This window comes from Myodes glareolus, chromosome 9 (assembly GCF_982192425.1).
Source record: "Myodes glareolus chromosome 9, mMyoGla1.1, whole genome shotgun sequence".
NCBI classification, from domain to species: Eukaryota; Metazoa; Chordata; class Mammalia; order Rodentia; family Cricetidae; genus Myodes; species Myodes glareolus.
The window spans coordinates 24,296,540-24,320,550 of NC_142034.1; the positions used below are offsets into that span (position 1 = coordinate 24,296,540).

General features: G+C 50.1%; 1 protein-coding gene and 1 non-coding gene across 4 annotated transcripts in view; both read left to right on the forward strand.

Moving 5' to 3' along the window:
• The window catches only part of Ikzf3 (IKAROS family zinc finger 3), a 91,953-nt gene extending 76,544 nt beyond the window's left edge, over positions 1–15,409 (forward strand). For all 3 annotated transcript variants that reach the window (XM_087910028.1, XM_048450800.3, XM_048450801.3), the window contains one exon: positions 9,123–15,409. In XM_087910028.1, coding sequence (XP_087766154.1) covers positions 9,123–9,853 — 731 coding nt within the window. In that variant the 3' untranslated portion in view covers positions 9,854–15,409. The remainder of the gene's footprint in view (positions 1–9,122) is intronic.
• Positions 1,149–1,339, forward strand: LOC125411059 (U2 spliceosomal RNA). The gene has a single exon (XR_007235234.2). It is a non-coding gene; the product is annotated as a U2 spliceosomal RNA (small nuclear RNA).
• Positions 15,410–24,011: the final 8,602 nt, after the last annotated feature.

Below are 24,011 nucleotides of genomic sequence, written 5' to 3' on the forward strand. Positions count from 1 at the left end.
GCCATCCAGTGGTTTCTGACGATAGGATTTCAGACTCTCAACAGACACGGACTTTGGAAGGTCTACTTTCTCTCTTTTCTGAACCACTGCATCTTCTGGGAGCTAGGATTGGGAACTTGGCTTAGTTAACTCTTTTTGTTTATTAGTAAAGCTTGTTCTTTGACAATTTTGTATGCGTGTACGTACCTGGTTGCTCTCCTGTGGGCTCTCTCTTATCCCCAGCCTCACCTCTGCCAGCTACCCCTCCCCCCTTCTACAGACCTCTTTCCCGTTTGGTTTCCTTTAGTGTCCCATCGAGGTCATCTGGGGCTGTCTGTGTGTCCAGTGGGTTTGTAGGGTCCAGTGGGCTTGCCAGGGTTTATCAGCTGGGCAGAGCTGCTCTTGATTTTAGCTGAAAAAGCAGCTTCAGAGCCCAGAATAATTGAGGGCTTCTCCCTCCCCCCTTTTTTCGGTATCTGGTGGTAAAGCACAATGAAGAGAACACGTATCTGTGTTTCCCAGCCATTTAGGAAAATCCCAGCACGCTTTCTGGACCTCTGTTTACTCATCTGTGAATGAGAAAACGAGCTAGATGATGGAATGACCCGAAGGCCCCTCCCATCTACGGGAGATGAACTAGAAATGTCAGGCAAACCAGCTTGTCTTTAAGACAGCCTGACCGTGTAACGCTGGCAGCCTCTTCTCAAGGCTCTGAAAATAGAGTGCTTGTGCCAAACACCAGTGTTGAGTTTTGAGACGGTGTTTGTTTGGAGGATGGCTCCTAGGGACCTCAATGATTCAGGGTCAATGCTCTAGTAGTGTGCTCATGTTCCCAGCCCTTAAAGGTTTGTGTTGGTTGGGGTTTTTTGTTGTTGTTGTTGTTGTTGTTTTGGGTATTTTTTGTTTTTTTTGTTGCTGTTGTTGAGGAAAAAACATTACTACAACTCAGATTCTAAATAAAATAATTGCATCTCCTCACATGCATATATTCACTTAGGACAAGCTTCTGGCCATTCATCACACAATTAGTAACCTGGGGGTGGCAGGGGGTGGGTGTCATGTATGTCTGTGACCTAAGAGCTTAAGAGGTGTAGGGAGAAGGATTTAGAGGTCAGGATCATCCTTCCAATGCCAAGGACGCCTACATGAGATCTGCCTCGGAAAGAAACGATGCTTCTCGGCCTTTTGGCTAAGATCAAGTGTAGCATCTGTTCTTATCAGTTTAATAACTGATACGTCCTCTATCCGAGGACAATCTATTAAATGGGTTTTTGGAGCTGGGAGTTGGGATGGAAGCTTACTCCACCCACTCCACCCACTGACCTTGTATTGCAGTACCTCCAGGATCTGTGCAGGGAAGAAATAAAGAGAGCTTTCTTGTCAGACACATGGCTCTCGTTGACTCATATCCTAAGCCTATGCTCATGAGATTTTTTTTTAGGACCCTCCAGAGTCAGACAGATCTCTGTGAGTTCCAGGTCAACTTGTTCTGCATGAAGAGTTCTGGGTCAGGAAGAGCTAGATAGTGGGACCCTGTCTCAGAGGGGAGGAGGGGCTGCTCAAGCGGGAGGACCCTTTCTGCAGCCGCCTCCCCCCACAGAACCCACATAAAAGCTGTTGTAATACCATCAGGAGACAGGCAGCTCTAGTCAGCCGGCTTCTCTGACCAAACTGGAAGCTCAGGTTCAGTGCGAGACTGGCTCAAAAAATAAGAGGGGAAATGATCAAGAAAGCCACCCAAGGTGGACCTCTGGCCTCCACTTGCACATAAGTATACACGTGCACGTGCACACACACACATACACACACACACACACACACACACACACACACACACACACACACACACACCAGGGTGTGCACGTACACGCTAAAAAAAGAAAGAAAAACCATTTAAAAGGGAAACTCCTTAGACCGTTTAGCTAAACCAACTGTTGTGCTAGAAAATGGTGGAATCACTGGAGGGAAAACAGGATGTGCCCTATGGCAGGCATCATATGGGATGCAGCGTCAGGAGCCCAGGCTAGTGCCCCTCCCCTCCCTCGCTGCTCTCTCCTCCCTTTTCTCTCCAAGGCACTATTTTCTAAAACACTCCTGCCGCCAGGGAAATGGCACTGAGTGGGCTGTGACGAATGAGTCACTCCCTTTAATCCTTGCTAAGAGTGAGCACCCAACTCTCACACCAGACCTTGCCGCCCTGGCCTCTTGAACCATGAGGGCAAAGGTCAAATCGAGCCCTCGGGTTAGCGGACCTTTTTTCTCGCAGGGGCAGTGTGTCTCATGCACATCAAGACGGACTTCTTTCCAAATGACAAGGCGAACTTGCCTCTAGCGTCCTAACCTGAATCCCGTCCTGTTATGCGTAATGTTTGGCCGTGCTTTGGGTCAGGCTAGCCTCGAATAGTTAGCCCAAAGTAGAGGGTGGATTTCTCTCCCACAAGGAGGAAAGACATTACTTGCTTCTGACTTTTCCTTTTTCCCCCCTTTGGGAGCAGGCCTCACCACATCTTTTGAAAAAAAAAAAAATTATGCGTTACGTTACTAACGAAAGTTCCCGGGTTGAAAAGATCATGAAAAAAAAAATTTGTCACTGGTGGTAAACCTGTGAGCAGGGTTTTGACACTTCTGCAAGCACCATCAGCTTTCTCTGTGAAGAGCTGGGATGAAAAGCTCTCCTACTTTGGGTAGCGGAGGAGCAGGAAGCAGTTTAACACCTGTTAAAGGGTCGCAAGCCCCCTTTCTCCCACCCCTTCCCATGCCCCCGGTTCTGTATGCATTATGGTGCCAGCACATTTAAAGGATGGTGGGAACCTCCAGAGAAGCCCTTTGACCCAGGAAGAAGTCAAAGCAGTGGGGAGACACAGCTAGACAGAGCAGGGCCAGGCCCAGGTCTGCGTGGTGCTGCAGTCTGGGGTGGCCCTCCTTCCCCAGGAAGTCACTGGAGTAGCTCATGGCACCTGTGAGGGAGCTTTGGGTAGCCAAAAGTTTGGTCCCTGAGAGCTGGTGGCAGGGAACCCCCAAAGGCTGTTGTTCTATGTCCAGAGTATGTCCCCCTGAGGAAAAAAAAACTGTCTTGGTTGGCCTGTGGTTCAGATGACATCCAGGCAACATGTGATATGTGAAGCACATCACGAACGACAGAGACCGCTCCTCTGCACCAACACAAGGTAGTCTCCAGCTCAGCCCCCTGCCTGTCCCACGCAGAGTGTTTGCTCTCCCCCCCTTCTGGCTGCTGCCTGACTCCTGGCTCCTGGAACGAATGTTAGTAAAATTCCAGTTTCCCTTAGATTAAGATTAGAATCCCCACAAACGCAGGGCACCCCATTTTCCTTGCTTGTCTCCCTGCCCTCCCTCCCTTCCTTCTTTCCTTTCTTCCTTCCTCCCATGCCTGCAGGAAAGTGAGTGAGAATGTTTATGGACTATAATAGGAGGCAACAAGAACCAGACTAAAGTGACCTGAGAAACCTCAAGACTCAAATAAAATCCGTGTGTTTCCATTACCCAGCACTGATTGCAGTGTTGTGTTTGCACTGTTTTTCTGGGATTCAAATCCTTGCTGCCTTACTCTTTAGATGATAAAACCCCTTTGAGTTGCTCCTCAGTACAGTGAAATTTAAGACTTGCCCCCCCTACTCCAGCAATGCAGCCCACCCGGCTTCCATGAGCTGTGTCTTCTCCACACGTCTCTGGATGCTTTCCACGTTCTGGGTCTGGATGCTCTCCCTCCTCCCACATCCCTGTCGCTGGTCCTCCTTGTGTCCATTCCGGCTCTGCACTTCAAACCTGTGCAGAATTCTACCTCTTGCTGTGCCTGCCTCCCCCACCCCCACCACCTCTGACTCCAAGGACACCCGGAAGGATAGATTCGTCTGTGCCCGTGCTATATGTAGCACATCTTTGGAGTGTCTCACAGTTTCCTCTCCCCGCTCTCTTTTCTACACTATACTTGGTTCCTCCATGAAGCCAGTGTGGAGGATGCTGCCTCATAATCAAGCAATATCAATGTTGCATCTCGTCTGTGGGACTGCAGTGATGTCTGTATGTCTCAGAGCATAAATAGCAATCACAGGAGTGCTAGTGTGTGCCAGGCGCTCTGTGAAGCACCGTGCAGACATCCCAACTCTGCATCACCGATGTTTCTCAAATGGGAGAAAAAAAAAAAAAAGAACAAAAATGCCACAGTTGTTGTCACTAAATGCCCTCTGCCATGCTGTGGGCACTATCCCAGCAGAGTAGCTGAAGTCACTGCCTATGGAGGGCTGAGCCACCAAGGACAGGAAAGCCTCTAGCGTGTGCGGAGACATGACCCTTAGATTGTGCCCTGGTTCTCCATTCGCCATGGACAACCTTGGAAAAGTGAAACCACTTGTCTGGGCTCTCAGTTCCTCGTCTGTCAGGGATGACAGTCCACCTTAAGAGCTATCAGTCTTAAAGGACTGATGAGACGGCACAGTGAGCTAAGTCTCTAGCACGGCACCCGGTACTGTAGGACCGCAATAAACGTATTTATCTTTAGTATCTTATCTGTGAGGTGCCGTGTGGCATGTAAAGACCGGAAGAGAATGGATTCGACTGTGCATCTTGTCCCTAGACCCTGAGGACAGAGATCTAAGTTTACGTTTGTGATTTTAGGCTTCCAAGTTGACAGTCAAAACCAATAACCATGTCCTCTCCCCCCATGGCATCCGTGCCAGTGGGCAGCTGTTCCTTTGAAATTTATTAAAATACAGGTTGAACACCTTTGAGAAGGTTGGTAAGGAAGAAGTGGCCCAACCTGGCAGGCTCTGCTTCTGCATTTAAGACACATTGTTGCCATTTGTGTTTTCATCAGAAGAGAACCTCTGTTCCTCCTGAATCTGTTAAACATGAATCATTGAGAGGTGTGGTTCGAGGTGACTAGATCCGACCGGAGGCTCTGAGCGGCCTTGGAAGCAGTTATGCGCTTGTGGTTTGACTAACCTTTTTTATGAGTGTGTTACTCAAGAAACGTGAGCTATTGGCTTTTCGATTACCGTAGCCTACCTCTGCTGAGTTTCATACACATTGAGTCATCGGTCCGCAGGTGACAGATTGTCATCTGCAGTGATCAGGTTACGGTAACTGGGAGATGAGGGGATCTGATCAGGGCGAGCCCTGTGCGCGTGAAGATCTGAGTCGTTAGGTCGCCTCTCCACCTTGAACAATGGCCTGCGCTAACCGCACAGCTCAGTCACCCCTTCCATTCCCCCAGGGGCTTGTTTCCCCCTCCTGCTTCTCCTCTTTCCACCTGTGGCCTCTCAGCTGTTTGCTGAGAGGTGCTGTGGATTGTGTGGCTTGGGTAAGGAAAGCACAAAGCACACCCCTGGGAGAAAGGATGGAACAAAAGAGGGTGTGTCTACCCAGCCCTGGAAACCTTCCCAGAGCCTCTCTTGGACCGCTCCTGGTATTTAGGAAGTTTGACAGGGCCGGCCACACTGAGAAACCGCCGATGACCTTGAAAAGACTAAGGAACCAGATTTCACCAACCCTGCATCATTTCCAGGGGAATGAGTGTGTGTGAACTCAGCGTTGCCTGTTCTTCACTTAACCACTGCAGCCAGCCGTCATCAAGGGAGCTGGAAGTAAAATCACTGCCGTTGGTTACTTTGGCAAACACATCCATTTCTGTAGTTTCCTAGTGAGCTGCCAAATTAGGGCATTTTCCTTTTCTTTGTTTTCTTTTTTCTCTCAGATATTAGCTTAGAAAGTAACATGTCTGTAAGGTGATGGGGATGCATGTGTGCAAACACATCGGCTGGACCAGATCCCCTGGCTGGCCTTTCTGCCTCCAGCCTTGTTCCCGCACGTCTCACATGTTGTTGTTACATACACCACAGCCCCCTTTCCACAAAGGCGTTTGGCGTTTGCTGTGTGGCTGGTTATTCAGAAAGTCTATCGTTTGGCCCTATCGTGTGTGTTTTTAAGGGCTCTCTGATTCGTTATGATACTCGGATTGGACCTGGAGCCTCACACATGCTAGACAAGTCTTCTACCATTGAACTATATCCCTAGACCTGTTTTGACTTTTGGAGACAAAGTTTCACAAAGTTGCCTGGGCTGACCTTGAACTCCCTCTGTAGCCTAGCTTTTTTTTTGTTTTGTTTTGTTTTTTTTTTGGTTTTTTTTCCCCCCACATCTTTCTTTCCCATAATATGGGACAACACACAGGACATTCATAGACTTTGATCCCCATGAAAAGAATACTAGGGCTAGTAAGATGGCTCGGCGGATGAGGGTACTTGGTGTTAAGTTTGGCAACCCAACTCCTAAACAGAGGTCCCACGTGGTAGAATAAGAGAAGAGATACCCACAAGTTGTCCTTTGACCTCAACAAGCATGCCCTGGCACACATACGTACCCCCTTATACACAAAACAAATAAAGTTAGAAAGAAAGGAAGGAAGGAAGAAGGAAGGAGGGAGGGAGGGAGGGAGGTCATGCTGGCATGTGCCAGGTGTTGTGTAGGTGCCTGGCATTGTCCTCACGCTGACCCTGTGAGCGGTTACTGTGTTCATTTCACTTAAGGTCGTGCAGCTGGTAGCCAACAGAACCAAACTTAAACCGGTCCAAACTGGTCCAGGTGACTACAGCACATCTCTATCACTGAAGCTACCCCAGTGTAGGGACCACTAAAGTCGGAGAAACCCTTTACACATCTCTCTTCCTGCCCTTGTCAGCCTTCATCTTCTCTTCTCCCTCAGACAGAACAATCCAGATCCTGCCAGTTCATCAAGACCCTCCTCAAGAGTTAGATTTCTCCAGGACTGGAGAGGTGGCTTAGTGGTTAAGAGAAAACTGGTTGTTCTTCCAGAGGACCTGGGTTCAGTTCCCAGCACCCACATGGCAGCTCACGACTGTCTTTAATTCCAGTTCCAGGGGACCTACCACTCATGGCAAAATACCAATGTGCATAAAGTAAAAATAAACAAATTTTAAAAAAGAGTTAGATTTTTCCAAGAATTCGTTTCCTCTCCAGAGTCCTTCCAAAAGTTTTGCATTCCCTTAATGTGGAAATATACAGTTGATACCAAACGGTCTCATTTTGCCTGTATGAGATCTTATAACACACCCCTTTTCAATTATTTTCCATCCTGACTGCAGTTTCCCCACCTTCCTCTCCTCCCAGTCCGTCCCTCACCCCAACCCCTATCTTCTCCTCCTCCATCTCTCTTCAGAAAAGGGCAGGCCTCCCATGGATGTCATCCAGCCGTGGCATATGAAGGTGCAGTGAGACTCCGCACCTCCTCTCCTACTAAGACTGCACGAGACAACATGGTAGAAAGGGGAGGGTCCCAAAAGCAGGCAATGGTGCCTCCCCCACCCTTTAAAAAAAACAACAGAATATGAGGTCCTCCCCTGATTCAAACCTCAAATGGGGCGTTTAAAATAAAATCACAAGCCCCCATAGGTGACATTTTAGGCCTTAGCGTCTTGTTTCTGCCCTGCTAGAGTGGAGACCACTCAAGGATAGACTGAGTTCCCCATCCCTGTTTTCTTACCGCGCCGTTTTATTTCTTTCTTTTCTGAACCCTTTTCTGTGAGGCGGTGACAAGTTTGGCACCCTGGCATGGCTAGGGAATGTTACAAAAGAGAAGGGCCCAGCATTTCAAACCCCTCCAGGATCCAAAGTCAACACAGCGACTTAGAAACCACATCCGGCATTGTCCCATCTCCCATACTCTCTCCTCCCTCCCCTAGTCACAGTGCCCTGAAGCCACTACTGCTGATAGCGTGCTCCCTGCCTGCTCCTGGACCAGAGAGCCTCCTACTCACTTTCTTCCTCCTCCTCCTCTTCCTCCTCTTCCTCCTCCTCCTCCTCCTCTTCTCCCTTCTCCCTTCTCCTCCCGTCTCCCTTCTTCTCCCTTCTCCCTTCTTCTCCCTTCTCCCTTCTTCTTCTTCTTCCTCCAAAACAGGGTTTCTCTATAGCTTTGGAACCTGCCCTGGAACTATCTCTTGTAGACCAGGCTGGCCTCAAACTCACAGAGATCCCCCTGCCTCTGCCTCCCGAGTGCTGGGATTAAAGGCGTGCGCACCAACCACCCCAGCTAAACCTCCCTTCTCTTTCCTAAGGCACAGCACCCAGTGTGTTGCTGTGGCTAACGCTATTTTCAGAGTTTCTCAGCAGTTTGACATGGGAAATGGAGAGGGTGATCACACGGAAATCTCTTCAGTTAAGTGTGCAGCGGGTCCTAAGGATCCAGATGCATCTAGACTACATCTGTTCTCTGTCTATCAAAGATTGGTACCAAGTGACAGGCATGGTGACCTATCCCTCATCTCAGCACTTAGGAGACTGAGACAGGAGGATAATTAGCTAAAGGGCAAACTGGGCGACACAGAGAGACCCTGCCTCGAAAAACCAAAAAAGGGGGGGGGGAGAAGAAGAAAAAAAGAAAGAAAGTAACGGTAGACATTGTCTAAAAAAAAAAAATCTCGTAGGGCTGGATGTGACTCAGTTGGTAGAGTATGTGCCTCGAAATACAAAGCCTAAGCCTATACTCTGGGAATTTGCAAAGTGGAGGCCAGAGAATCAAAGGTTCAAGGTCATCCTCAGCTACATATTGAGTCCAAGGCTAGCCTGGGATACATAAAACCCTGCCTTAAAAAAAAAAAAAAAAAAGGAAATGGGGGAATAGGAGGGAGTGGGAGGGAAATGGGAGGAGGGGAGGAGGTAGAAATTTTTAATAAATAAATAAATAAAATTTTTTTAAAAAGGAAATAAGTTAGGAGAGAGGCGAGCTGCAAGCTGCTGCAGCGCATCGCTGAGACCCCTGCTCTTCGCAGCACCTAATATTTAATAGTACAGGCCGAGTAACAGTTTGGAAGGCGGCAGCACTCTGGAAGGGCACACAGTGAAAGTGCGGAGGCCCCGGGTCCCTGCTCAGTGGTAGCCCACCCACCCTCTCTGCCCCTTTCTTTCACCTACTGGCTTAATTTTGACAGTTCAAACATGTGAGTGGTGGATAGCACACCCTAAGACTATCTCCCTGTGGAACGGAGCCCCCGGCACCCCCGTGGCTGGCTGCCAGTGAGCAGCAGCCACAGCCTACCCTTTCTCGCTTGTGGAGGACCCCACTCTCCGCTTCCTGCTCTTTCTGTGGTAACCTCTCCCCTCCCTTGTTCCAGGGGAGAAGCGGCACTGCTTTGACGTCAGCTACAACCCTAGCTACGCCTATGAGAAGGAGACTGAGATGATGCAGACCCGAATGGAGACTGAGATCATGCAGACCCGAATGATGGACCAAGCCATCAACAGCGCCATCAGCTACCTTGGGGCTGAAGCCCTGCGCCCCTTAGTCCAGACTCCGCCTGCTCCCACCTCTGAGATGGTCCCAGTTATCAGCAGCATGTATCCCTTAGCTCTCACCCGGGCTGAAATGCCCAATGGGGCTCCCCAGGAGCTGGAAAAGAAAAGGATGCTCCTACCGGAGAAAAACTTGCCTTCTGAACGGGGTCTGTCCCCCAACAATAGTGCCCACGACTCTACAGACACTGACAGCAACCACGAGGATCGCCAGAATCACATCTACCAGCAAAGCCACATGGTCCTTCCCCAGGCCCGCAACGGGATGCCACTTCTGAAGGAGGTCCCTCGCTCCTTCGAACTCCTGAAGCCCCCTCCCATCTGCCTGAGAGACTCCATCAAAGTGATCAGCAAAGGAGGGGAGGTGATGGATGTGTTCCGGTGTGACCACTGCCATGTCCTCTTCCTAGATTATGTAATGTTTACCATCCACATGGGGTGTCATGGCTTCCGTGACCCTTTCGAGTGTAACATGTGTGGCTACCGAAGTCACGATCGCTACGAATTCTCCTCTCACATTGCCAGAGGAGAGCACAGAGCCATGTTGAAGTGAGCATCAGTCTCCGAGCTCACAATCTAAGGGCCAACGTTGTTTTGTTTTAAAACTGATGATAGCCTTACCCTGGAAGCTGAACTCAAACCCACAGTCCTGCCCAGTTATGTTAGCATTCAGTCATATTCACACGAACAATCAGGGAAACACTGTCTTCATCCAGAAACGGTTTGCAAAGCCATCACGTTACTCTGTGAAACCTTCCTTTCCCATCAGTTGAATTTGATGGGATTTAAAAGCCAAAGAAGTATCTGGTTCATTATCTTTTGTAGCAATAGACAGCCGTCCGCTGGAGCTCATTGCCAACTGGAACAGTCTTCAGTGGGCTGCAGGAGACATTCGCTGGGATATAGCAGCCATATGCGGAAAAGCCTTTTGATCCTATGCCCAGATCCACACAGTGGAAGAGCTGACCAGCTGCCCTTGCCCTTGGGCACTAGCATGAGGCAGAAGGGTTAGGACCTAACCTCCCCCTCCCTTCCCAGTCTAACGGTAAGATAGGGACCGCCATAGAGTAAGGACCTGCTGCCAGGAATGGAAGAGCCTACCCTCGGAGCTTCAGTTCGCTTCCTGTCACACAAACAAACAAAACAGAAGCCATCTGAGGACCCTTCTGCTTCACCTGCCTGTCACCAGGGAACACCTGAGGTGATCTGGCCTAAGCCAGCTCTCTGGAAGAAAATTTTACCCAGAAGAACCAACCAACACTTTTAAATACTGAGTATCACTGACACCCAGGGATTAGCCACTGAGGGGCAGTGGCATTTGTTTTTGTTTTGTTTTTGATTGAGATTGGCCAAGCAGGCTGGGGACATAGCTCAGTGGTACAGTGTTTGCCAAGTTCAACCCCCAGGACCAGGGGACAAAAAGGAAAGAAAGAAAAGGGGGGGAAAGAAAGATTGGCAGAGCAGTGTGTGTAAGGGCACGTGGGTTGTCACTGTTGTGCAGTACTGGGTGCAAACCCAAAGAACACCTGAAAGTGATTTTGCACGCGCACATACACAGGGGACCCAGAACATGCCACTTCGCCTGCCCTGCCCCACAGGAGTGAGAGCAGGGCTACAGAAGTTCTGATCAGGATGCTGCGAGGTCACATTAGACATGGGTGGCTTTTATTTCACTTTTAACCCTTGTTGCCTAGATGGGGCCTCGAGCTCACTACTAGCTGAGGGTAGCCAGGACTCTGATCCTCCTGCCTCAGCCTGCTGAGTGCTGGGGTGAGAGATGACCACCATCAGAATGTCTGCTGTCTTAAACCGGAGCTGCCACATTCCCTTAAAGAGTCTCGGAAGTCTGTCTCGCTCTGTAGACGGACTCTGTAGCTACACACAGGCACCGAGACATCAAGGAAACCCGGAATAGAGGTCAAAACACACGTGCACCAAGCTCCTATCTGTTACTAATTAGTGTGTGCTTTTGTACAAATCATTTAACTCTGAAAGCTAAACTTCCTCAACCATAAAATAAGAGTTGGATTTAGACCTTCTTGATTGTCCCTCCCGGCTTCAATACACAATTATTCCGTAACCACAGGTTATTTTTAAACCTCCTGATGTGTGGGCACTAGGCAGAAGGGTCCATACATGAAAATGTGTTTCATATCTCTTTGGTGTGAAAATATAAGTGTGTTAAGTTTTTCCTTCAGCCACTGAGTCATGAACGTGAGGAGACTCTGAGGAGGAACAAAGAACAGGAAGGTGATTTGGTCTTGCCAAAGTGTGCACACAAATTGGCATCCACAGCTACTTGCCGGGGCCCTTTTCTTCCTTTCCTTTTTAAGAAACTGGTCTTAGGGAAAATAAGTTCTGCTTACAGGGACAGTTCCATGGAGCCTATTTACAAATTAAGAGCTAGCTTTATGAACATTTCTGCCAGAGCCAAGAATCCCGAGTTCCTGGTAGATTAGCATTTTCCTTCTAAAGAGCTTATGGATTGGGCTCTCGCTCAACTCATTTATGCAATGCCAGTAATTAAAACGTTCCACCTCAGACACACAAATGGCTTAGCCTGCTTTGTAGCATGGTGTCTGTCTCAGGGAACGGGGGTGGGGGGGCATGAAGTTCCATGGCAACAGTTCCGTGTGCCTGAGGCTTCAGTTAAAGGGCTGGGTGTCTTCAGCACCGCTGGATCTTAGCAGAGCTGGATCTGAGCTGTGCCACACTGTGCCCATTGTGAAAGAGGACCTGCCTATTCTATGCTTGAGATAGTTCACATCCTGTTGACTTTAGGGGAGGAGGCGCGATGGGAGGGAGGGAGGGAGTTGGAAAGCAGGGAAGCTAAGGAAAAGATGCAGAGATGGGCATTTCCATCCGAGTGCTGTTGAAGTCTGCTGTAGACACGTACACACACACACACACACACACACGCACATGCACGTGTGTACATTTTGTCATCTCAAGATGGTGAACTACCACTCTACCAGCCCAGAAACCTCCACAGATCAGGACAGACTTGCTGGATGGCTTCCATCTCCTGAGGCCACCTTTACAGAGCCTTCACCTTCACAAAACCGTTCTGAGCCTGAGCAGGGGCCCTCAACTCCAGGTCCTGCTGAAGCTTGAAGAGTGTAGCAGCTGAGCTTGGTGGGGTGCCGTGGTTAGTGGGTGGTTAGCACTGCCGGTGCATGTGTTCCTTGTGCTACCTAAGGGCCCCCCTTGATGGAGGTGGGGCTGAAGTGAGAAGGGGTAGGGATTTGCATCCTCCGTGGGTCTGTGAAGTCCTGGGGGTAGCTTCGGCTTTCTCACACAGTCCCCCACACCATGAGCTCTGTGGGTCTTTCCTTCCTTTCCCACCAGCCCTCTTAGACGCAGGCTCCAACCACACGCCCAAGGGGGCTGCAAACTGGGGACCAACCAAACCCACAAGAAGTTCCATTGCAGCCAAAGTGACAGAGTTGGGGTGAGGGTGGAAAGAAGGGTAGAGCTAGCTCTCCAAATGCTCTCGCCATGTCAAAGTGCTGCCCAGAGCTCAGCAGAGGTATCCTCCCATCACCCCTCGGCATTACCACCAGAAGAGGGAGAACGCCACCAATCTTCATATGGCTTACATCTCTCCTCCAGAGAAACAGTTCCCCGGGCACTGACAAGCCAGCTAGCCTTGTCTCTCCTGCTCATTCTCAGCCCTTCCTGACTTTGCTTCTGTATTCATCCATGACAGAATCCCTCCCCTTTTATGGACTAACCACTTTGGTTGGCCCATCCATATTCACAGCACACCCCCCCTCCCAAGAAAATGGCCCCAGGTGTCTTTTGCAAAGGGATATTTTAAAACACAAAATCTTACTTAATTGAAATATTATGTAACTAACAAATGTCACATTGGCAGAGAAGTTTTCCAAGGAGCTGTGTATCACTATTCTCCTCGGCTTCTTTGTCCCCCTTACTAAATAAAAGTGAAGACTTAGTAAGGGGACAAACCTTACTGCCAGGCTAGGGTGTAGCTCAGTGCAAGAATACTTCTTGCCTAATGCTAGCATGAGAGAGGCCCTGGTTTCCAAGCCCAGCTGGAAGAGAAAGAGATAGATAGATAGATGATAGATAGATAGACAGACAGACAGACAGACAGACAGATGCAAAAATTATACTTTTGAAACATACCCCAGGGCAGGCAGGAAGACCACAGGGATAAAGGTGGTCCATGGTCCTCACTGTGAAGTGCCCTCCACTGAAAAACATGGGGCCTCTAGCAAGGCCTGGGAAACTGAGAAAATTCAGACTTGTAAAAAAACAGCTTGAACATTTTTGAGGTTTGAGGATGCAGGAGCCTTGAATTAAGACTTCTGCACTCAGGAAGGAAAAAGAGTGGAGAGAGGTTTTGTTTTTCTGTGGTTTTTTTTTTTGTTGTTGTTGTTGTTCTGTTTGTTTGGTTGGGTTTTTTTGGTCTAAAAATCATCACCAAGAGCCTCAGCAGAAAATGAACCATATATACTGTCATGTTTTAAAGGATAAAGATGCTATTTTATACAGAAGGCTGTCCAGGAAACCTCAACAGTGTCCTGGGCAAAAAGATGGGGAAATTCTTCAAATGTAGAAACCAAAGGCTGAACCCTGGCTACCCTAGGACTGTTTTCTAAGAAGGACCAATCACGGGAATAATAAGTGTGTACAGAGATGGGACCACTGGTTCTAAAGAAGAGCCTGGAAGACGGGTGTGGGCTTTGCCCTAGGGTTAGCTTAAGACCGTAGCTGTCTTACCCATGCTGTATCCTCCATCACCCACCAAGCCATCAATATGCTCAACAGGTCTTTGCCCTTTGAAGGAGCTGGAAGTGTTGTTCCCTCTAAACATTCCAACTGTGGATTGTCCTATCCACTGATAATGTATGACCTGTTGCCTGAAATTGGAACGTTAATGTTTTGATTAAATATGTAAAGTCATAATGATGTCTACCTTCCAGGGTGTACTGAGGTTTGCCATAGTCTTGTCTAGAGAGAAAAGCTGCTTGTGGGGAGGGGTGTTAAACCGTCCAGTTAGACATTTTCTGCTGTGAATCCTGTGTCTGGTAAGAAGGACATGAATGGATAGGTCAAGATCATGCGAGGGCCAGTGCCGTTGCAGAGGGAGGCCACTAAGGTCTAACTAAGAGTGTCTTTGTTATGCTTCATAAGGTTAGTGAATACGCTGGCCCCTGGAGCCAATGTAGAACACTCCATGGTCTTTCTCTAGGTCAGCTTTGTTCCCTCCCTGTCTGTAAGATCACAGTCATCGGCTCTCGGAGTCTTGGAATTCCCCCATGCAGTCCTCACCCTCCATCACTCCAGAGAACCCATTCCCGGGAGCCCAGAGAGGAGCCCCACCGGACTCCCCAACTTGGTTTCTTTGCCTCCCCCAAAAGGCACACACGTGCTAACATGGCAGGGAAATGGGGCAGCCTTTGAAAATGATTGCTGTGGCTGCCAGTGACTCATCGGTGAGGACTTTTCCAAGCCAGCAGGCCAGGTTCTTCCTGGTGGCCCTGCCTCTGTGGATTCACGGAAACCAAATTACTGTGGGTTGCAAAGAATTAGCAGGTCATTTTAAAAGCAGACATGCCTTCACCCAGACTGTGGTTTCGTGTGCTCGGGTTCTCAGTCTGTGAGCACTGGGGACGATCACTTTGGCTACTGGAAAAAACCATAGCTTATTTTTAATTTCTGGTTGTCAAAGTCACCACACGTGTGGTCTGTGGATGACCCTTGTCTGCAGAGTGATGAAGGAGGAACAAAAGGTGCTTTGGGGCTCAGGGAACCCTCACCCACAAGTTACCACAAGGCCTGTGCTGTTGGCCGTGCCCTCTTGCCTGTGTTTCTCAGAAACATCTCTTGCCAGTGGCGTCTCATTTCCCTCCCCTGGAGTTTCACCTGAATCCCACCATTGGGAGCATTCATTGTACAGTACCTCCGCACTCCGTAAAGTCTGTCCAAAGTTCACTTGGAGTGAAGCCGCGCTAACCTCGTCAGAATGTAAGGATTGCATCGCCTGTATGAAACAGCTTGCTGATACTGTCAAGTTTTCTCTACTGTGTTTGATTTTTACCCTGATAAATAAATAAATAAAATTCTGGTGTGTTTAAAATTAGTGCTGTAGCAATTCTTATCACTTGTCGAGGTTGCTGTCAGAAAACGAAGAGATTTCATTCTGCCTTGGGGAATATTTCCCTAATTTTGTCTCAGCTTTTTCTTAAAGCCAAAGTATCAAGATCTGTGGAATTAAGCCAGGCGGTGATGACACATGCCTTTAATTCCAGCACTTGGGAGGCAGAGGCAGACGGATCTCTGTGAATTCGAGGCCAGCCTGGTCTACAGAGCTAGTTCCAGGACAGGCACCAAACCTACGGAGAAACCCTGTCTCGAAAAAACAAAACAAAACAAAAACGTGGAATTGCCACAGGAGTCAGGTACATTTTCTCCCCAGATGCACTGCTGAGCCTACCTAATGCGCCCTGCTGGTCCCCGAGGCCACAGCAGAGTTCTGAGTGCACACATCCTCTCACTGGGGATTCCAGCAGACAGGAATCTGGACACAGCAGGATCAGAACTCAGAAGAGCCTCCTTCTTCCACATCATTTGGCCATGCCATCCTCCCCTCCCGCAGCGGGTCTGGAGAGATAGGCAGGTAAGTAAGCCTTGGCTTTTTTCAACTGTGGGTCTCTGAAACAGTAAGGAACCCGAGCTGAAGTTCATTCAATTCAGCCAAGTTACATACAGCCTGTAGATACTTGGGGACGTAAGCCTAAGGTGAAGTGGGGCATGGGGGGCTCCTAAAAGAGCGACATGTCCTTGTCTCACTTACCTGGTATTGACCTCCAGACAGTTGGAGGAGTCTGACTTCTGTCACCCTCACGTAAACTCACTCAAAGGCATGTCGAACCTGGGCCCATGGATCACACACGGCCAGGGACAACCACGCATGCAGGCCAACTCACAAACCATAAACTTCAACAGTGAGACTTTGTTTAATTCACTGTGCAGTTCTTGGCTGTGCATTATGTCACAATGTCAAAAGGCTGGACACACATGTCTCCCTTGCCTGTCTGGATGAGGCTTCTGTAGTTTGGATCTAACAAGCTCAGTCCTTGTGCAGGTTGGTGGCGGGGTGCCTCCCCTCCCCCAGCAACTCAATTGCAGCAGTATCGCCCTCTCTTTTGCTTTGAGGACTTGGCAGGCCAGTCTGCCCTTGTGTTTTAGCATAAATCACTCAAAAGCAGCCTTCCCTCATTTAGCCATTAGGCATGTATGTGGCCTTCCCCAAACCCACTCCCTCCCAAGTAAGAGCTGAGGGGAAAAGGGGAGACAGGGAGGCCTTGAACCCTTTGCAAGGAGGTAGGTGAGGGGCATTTCCCTCCAACCTAAGGACACTTTACATTCCTAGCTCCAGTGATCAGTTGCTTCAGAGGAGTGGTGGCCCTGCCAGAGAGGCCACCTCACACCTGCAGCCTCCCCACACCCCATCACTCCACACCCAGGCCACCTGCAAGGCTGGAAGACCCAAACCTCCACCTGCAAGCAACTGCCACCTGAGGGTAGCAAGGCAAAGGACCAAGTTGCCTTCCCTCTGAATCCATCCTTAAGATCCTGGGGCATTAGACACCAGAGTTCCAGACTACCAGGAATGGCCCGAGGGAGATAGTGAAGTGGGATGTCCTACCCAGGCCATAAATTCTGCCCCTGGAGCATTCCCAAGCAGACGGTTGTTTGCATAAAAGCCAAAAGTCACTGCACCTGGGCTGGGGAGGCCCTCTAGGGAGGTAGTCCTTGGCTTGGGGGAAAGGAGGAAGGAAGGTGTCATGGAAAGTCCCTGAAGGACACGGGTGTTGAGTTTGCTGCGGTTTTGTTTTTAACTCTGTCTTGACCTGTGAAGTGTGCAGCTGCCTCCCTGTCCCCAAATAACAGAGAGCGGCCCCCCCATATATAATAAGCACACATACAAGGAAAAAGAGAGGCAGTGGGAAGAATGGAGGTTAGAGAGTGATGTAACCCGCTGCCCCCACCACCACTACCCAGGAGTGAGGGGGCAGGAAGCCCCAGAATTTTTTCCCCACCAACTCCCCCTCCCCTCTGCCCCCTGGCCCAGAAGAGCAGCCTAGTCAAATAAACCACAGCCCTGGGAGAGGCAGATGGATGGGAACCAGGGGGGCAGGTACTACCTCCCCCACCCCAAGTTGGTCCCACCACCAACTCAAGTCCCCTCCCACCCCCACTGGAATTACATTCTCAGCCTTTCTGGCAGAGTTCCTGTGTGTGTTGGGGGGAAAGCTGAGCAAAACTCAGGACAACTTGGTGCCTGTACTCATGGTCTGGTCTCCCTCTCAGCCTGGCGACTGTCTGGGTGCTCTCCAGCGAGTCCTCTCTGGATCTTAGTTTTCCCTGGAGTCATGACTTTTTCAGTTTTCTTTCGGCTGGGACTCTGAACTCAACTTCAACCCCATTGCTCTAGTAGGTGCCAGGCCTGTCCCCTAACTGTAGCAAACCCAGGGCTGGGGAATCCCATTTCAGCCTCTTCTCTTCACCTTAGGGATCCTGGGGGAAGGTGAAGGAGGTAAGAGGTGTGACCTGGGAGTCTCCCAAAATGTCACTTTCTCAACTGTTTGTGAGATTCTGGGCCAAAGAAGAGACAGAGAGGTACCAGGCTCCTGCCTCTTACCCTGTGGAACCGTGCAAACTCTGGATGGGGGTGCTGGAGTGCTCTATACCTCTTCTCAGGGTGGACACAAATTCCCGAGTCAGGGAACCTTCTAAGAGACAACGCAGTAACACGGGGAGAAGTGGGAAGGCCCGAGGTGGGAGCCCAGGGGGTGAGGGAAGGGCCAGCCACATTTCTGAGAAACAGCCCGGCGTCCCAGCAGCCAGGAGCTTAACCCCGGGCCTGCGGCTTCACAGCTCTCCCCTCCAGCCGCCCACGCCGCTCGGCGCCTCTTAGGGGTCTTGCAGCCCCGACGGGGCGGCGGCCGCTGCGGACACGCTACAGATTTGAGGACAGTGGAGTGGAGCGTAAGGGCGGAGGAGAGCGCAGGAAGGCGTGGGTCGCGTGACACCCCAGGGGTCCCAAGCGCCAGACCCCGCCTGCCCGCAGGTACCGCCCTTGCCGCCCCCACCCAGGTCTTCCACTCCCAACCCCAGTGGAACGGGATCCAGAAGTGAAACCACCGGGGTCACAGCCCAGCACCACTGCTGCGCCGCGCCCCGCCCTTCCGGGCACCGCAGCGAGGTAGGAGCACCTCGCGCCCCCGAGCGCAGCTAGGAAACGGGGGAGGGGCAGGGGAAGTGCGCGCGAGTCAACCGGGGAGCCTCGGAGGCGCCGCCCACAGTTCCCAGAATGGCCGCTGGGTGGCACTGCAGCAGCGCCGCTGGAACCGCTCGGGAACTCGCAGACACCCGCGGAGCATCAACACCAGGTCGCTGCACGCTCCAGCCGGCTTTGGGGCTGCGCAGGGATGGAGTCGAGACTGTGATGTCACGCCAGACCCTAAAGAGGGTCGGAGACCGACTGGACGTGTTTGGGACCTCGCCCTGCAACGTTCAAAGAGTGTCAGGCTGCCCGCTTTATCATCATCGTGCAGGCTGTGTTGGCAGCAGGAGGGTAGCCAGGAGCACCGGATCACCTTGAACACACCTGTGTGGGTGGGACACCTCGCTTGCTCTCCAACCTCAACCTGGTCTCACCAGTCGGGGGCCTCTTCTTACTCTCTAAACCCACTCCAGGTCCCTTCACCTCCCCTAGCCCCAGAAAAATCCCCACCAAGTGCATCCCTTATGGGGGCCTGGGTGGCTCCACAGTTTAGGAGCAGGGAAGCCAAAATTGTGGAACCTGTATACACTCTGATGGCAGTATGAGAGCCAGGTAGGTCAGAGTTGGTGAGGGCTGAACGTGCTGGAATCCTGTGGAAAAGGGGAGCAGGTACCGAGAAGGGGTGAGGGGGTTCTACTATGTGCTCGAGGATGTGCCTCGGGCCTTAGAGATGAGCAGGTTAAAGGGTGCATAAGCCTTCCGTTATCATGTGTGCGTGGTGTGCATGCAATACATCCCACTCAGCTTTCCCTGCAGCCACAAGGCCCATTTCCACCACTGTTGCCCTAGTGAAATATGTGTATGCTGACCCCAAAGGGGAGGCTCAAGAGGAAAGAAGGAAACAGCAAGCTTAGTCTGGACTGTAAGACCGATATTCTCTCTCATATATTTATGTGTATACTCATAAATGTATGCATACACATACATATCTCATATATATAAGTATATACACATATTTATATATGAGAGCGGATGGTTTAATTATATTCATTTATTATAATTTTTGTAAGTATATTAATTTATTAGTGTGCATGTATGTGGGCTGTGTGCTCATGCCATTGTGTGTGTATGGTGTGTGTGGTGTGTGGTGTGTGTGTGTGTGTGTGTGTGTGTGTGTGTGTGTGAGAGAGAGAGAGAGAGAGAGAGAGAGAGAGACTGAGAGAAGAGATGGTCAGAGAACAATTTGCCACAGTTGGTCCTTCCACCATGTGGGTCCTGGTGTTTGGTCGGGATGTCAGGCCTGGCCACAAATGCCTTTACCTGATGGGCCATTTTGAAAGCCCCCAAAACAATTTTTTTTACATGTATTTACTTAGAGGGATGGCCATATGCCATGGTGTACTTGTAGCAATGGAGGTCAGAGGACAGCTTACAGAAGTCAGCTCTCTCCTCCCACCAGGTGGTAGCTCCCATCCTCCAGCCCTTGGCCCATCCAGCTCCTCCTCCATGGCTGGAAAGGATGACGTCCATCACCTGCAGCCTGGGCTGGTTGTTTCCAACTTTCTCTGTGACCCCAGGTGGGTCACATGCTCTAAAACTCAGTTTTCTCTGTGTAAAATGGAAGGTATATCGGTCTCTGAGGTTCTGATTGGCTGGTTGACAAAGAAGGGGTGTAATCCCCTGTCTAGTACCTCAGGTGCTGAGGAGACGCCGGGTTATCTTGGGGGCGGCCTAACTCCTCAGACTTGCTTAAAAAGGTGACTCATCTTGGCCCCTTTCCTGCGATCTTGGCATGAATACCTGAGGAGTGGCACTGGGCATCCTTGGGCAGAACACTCCCAGTTCCCCACTTGAGGAGCAGCCAGTAGACAGGCTAGTTCTAGGGGCCATGGCAGGTGGCCAGCTGTGGAAGGCACTGACAAGTCCTACAGAACAGCAGTGAGATTTGCAGTCCTTGTATCTGGGCCACAGTGAGCTCTGTGGGGGAGGTCCCAGCAGGCAACAGTCTGGAGTGTGCAAGAGGTCTCTTTGTCTCTCTTTGTCAGACCTGGCTCCAAGCTCCCTAGCCTGGCATCAGGCAAGCCTGGGTTGTCTTTGTCCCAGTTGGCCACCAATGCTGATGAACCTGGCCCAAGTGCTCCTTAAAGTGGCTGAACCTTTGAGGTCACCTCAGGCCAAACCTGACTGCAGAGACAGGCCCTACAGAGTTGCCTTTAGAAAGGCCTGTTCTGAAGCTTAGAATTTCTACCCGAAAGCCAGCTTGGGGGGGGGGAGGCAGAATGTGTCCAGACGTGGCACCCAGGGACAGTTAGACATCCCAGCTGCCCTAGAGCCTGCCCTCGGGAGAGCTAGGAGTTGAACAAGGACCGTAGTGCAACTGGCAAAGCAGCTGTTTCCTTACCTCGCACTCAGCTGGTCTCAGAGCTTTAGAAAGGTTCTCTATTTTTTAAAAAGTTGTGAGATTTTTCAAGCATATGCAGAAGTAGTGAGGGCATCAACAAATCTGGATCTTTTGAAAAATGAAGCTAGGCTGGACATGGTGACACGTGCTTTCAATCTCAGCACTGGAGTTTGGGGACTGAGGTGGTTTAAATGTAATTTGGCCCCCATAGTCTCAGGGAGTGGCACTATTAGGAGGTGTGACCTTGTTGGAGTGGGTATGGCCTTGTTGGAGGAAGTGTGTTGCTGTGGGGGCAGGCTTTCAGGTGTCCTCTACTCAGGATACCACCCAGTGTCTCAGTCGATTTCCTGCATATGCAAGATGTAGCACTATTATTATTATTATTATTATTATTATTATTATTATTAAAATTTTTCACCTACTCCCCACCTCCCATTTCCCTCCTCCTCCCCCCAGTCCTCCTCCCCCTCCCTTTCCAGTCCAAAGAACAGTCAGGGTTCCCTGCCCTGAGGGAAGTCCAAGGTCCTCCCCCCTCCATCCAGGTCTAGGAAGGTGAGCATCCAGACTAGGCTCCCACAAAGCCAGTGCATGCAGTAGAATCAAAACCCAGTGCCATTGTCCTTGGCTTCTCAGTCAGCCCTCCTTGTCAGCCACGTTCAGGGAGTCCGGTTTGATCACACGCTCCATCAGTCCTGAGATGTAGGACTCTTGCCTATGTCTTTAATCCCAGCACTCGGGAGGCAGAGGCAAACAGATCTCTGTGAGTTCGAGGCCAGGCTGCTCTACAGAGCGAGTTCCAGGACTGGTTTCATTGCTACTGAGAAACCCTGTCTCAGAAAAACAACAACAGAGAAAAACTGTAGGACTCTCAGCTACTCCTCCACCATGTCTGTCGGCCTGCTCGCTGCCGTGCTCCCCACCATGTCTGCCTGCTCGCTGCCGTGCTCCCCACCATGTCTGCCTGCTCGCTGCCGTGCTCCCCACCATGTCTGCCTGCTCGCTGCCGTGCTCCCCACCATGTCTGCCTGCTCGCTGCCGTGCTCCCCACCATGGCGATAATGGACCAACCTCTGAGGCTGTAAGCCACCACCTCAAGTAAATGTTTTCTCTATAAGAGCTGCTATGGTCATGGTGCCTCTTTTTTAAAAAAATATTTATTTATTTATTTATTTATTATGTATACAATATTCTGTCTGTGTTTATGCCTGCAGGCCAGAAGAGGGCACCAGACCCCATTACAGATGGTTGTGAGCCACCATGTGGTTGCTGGGAATTGAACTCAGGACCTTTGGAAGAGCAGGCAATGCTCTTAACCTCTGAGCCATCTCTCCAGCCCCTCATGGTGTCTCTTTAAAGCAATAGAAACCCTATCTAAAACAAGGATGGGGGGGTGGGGGTCTGCCAGAGGCAGGTGGATCTCTGTGAGTTCCAGGCTAGCCAGCCTAGTCTACATAGCAAATGTCAGCCTAGCCAAGAATACACAATGAGAGTCCTGGGAAAACCAAGATGTTACATCATCTCACCTGAAATACTTCAAATGGGGGCTGGAGAGATGGTTCAGAGATTAAGAGCACTGACTGCTCTTCCAGAGGTCCTAGGTACAGTTCCCAGCAACCACATGGTGGCTCACAACCATCTGTAATGAGATCTGGTGCTCTCTTCTGGCCTGCAGGTATATATGCAGACAGAACATTGAATCCATAACAAATATCTTCTTTAAAAAATTAAATAAAAAAGAACTTATTTCAAATGAGTCTCCCTCCCACTGGGTTGTTGGTATGTTTGTCTCACCATGTAGCTCAGGCTTGCCTGGAACTTGCTAGAACAGTGCTGGGACTTTGCTGTCACACCCAGCAAAGTCTTTTAAAGGGGGGGGGGGTTGGGGGGGGTGAAGAACTACCATGCCATTACCATACCTTAAATTTTTTCTTAAAAATTAGGTATATTCCTTAATATTGTGAGAGTTAAAATGACTCCCAATTGCTCTTGGACGGACTTTTACAGGGAGTTTGGATTTGAATCATTGGGTTGTTGACATCTAAATTTCTTATAATCTGGACAGTCCCCACCTTTGCTCTTCTTGTCATCTCTGCTGTTGCTGAAGTAGAACTGAGCCATCCCTTCCGTACTTTCCCAGTCCAGGTTTTGCTGTCTCCATGTGTCAATTCACGCGTTCCTCTAGCCCTCGTATTTCGGGTAAACTAGTTATTAAACCCATAGAATAAAAGTCAAGTTTGACTTTTGGCAAAATAATGTCTTCTTGGGGTTCACATTCTAGAAGATGAGTCTCGGCGACTGGAGCCAGAGGCCCGGGTGTTGTCGTTGAACACATTTATCACAAAGCTGCTACTGCCTGGGTTAGATGAAGGCATGAAACTCTTGGGGAAAATGCAGCCTGGGTGAGCAGCGGACAGGTTTGCACGTTGCAAAGGTCACTCTGGGCTGGAGAGAGTGGACAGACTGGCAGGGAAGGAAGACTGTGTATTCATTCCCTGTCTGGCTTTCTGGGTGAGGGGCACTGTAAGGACAGAAAGCAGATCTGGGCAAGGAAGAAGAAACTGGTGGAAGACAGCAGTGAGACCATTTTCTCTGCCCTGATGTCTGTCAGTCTGTCAGGGCTCACTGTCCACCGACTGGTCCAAGACTTGCTGTAGACTCATCTTGTTTGTGAGGAGAAGGGAGGTGGGGAAGTGGGGTCTCAAATAGGCCAGGCTGGCCCTGAAATGTTCTTCCTACTGCTACTACCCTCGTGCTGATATTCCAGGCATGTACCACTGTATCTGGCTCATCTCCAGTTTCCAGACTCTGATAGATCTGAGTTCTGTCAGAAAAGTCCAATCCTTTGGGGGCTGAAGAGATGCTCATTGGTCAAAGGCACATACTGCTCTTGCAAAAGACCTGAGTTTGGTTTCCAGCATCCACGTCAGACAGCTTCTGGCTGCCTGTAATACAATTCCAAGGAATCCAGCGCCCCCTTCTGGCTTCCTTGAGCACTTGCACTCACACATGCACATACTCAAATGCACACAGACATATAATTTTAAAATATTT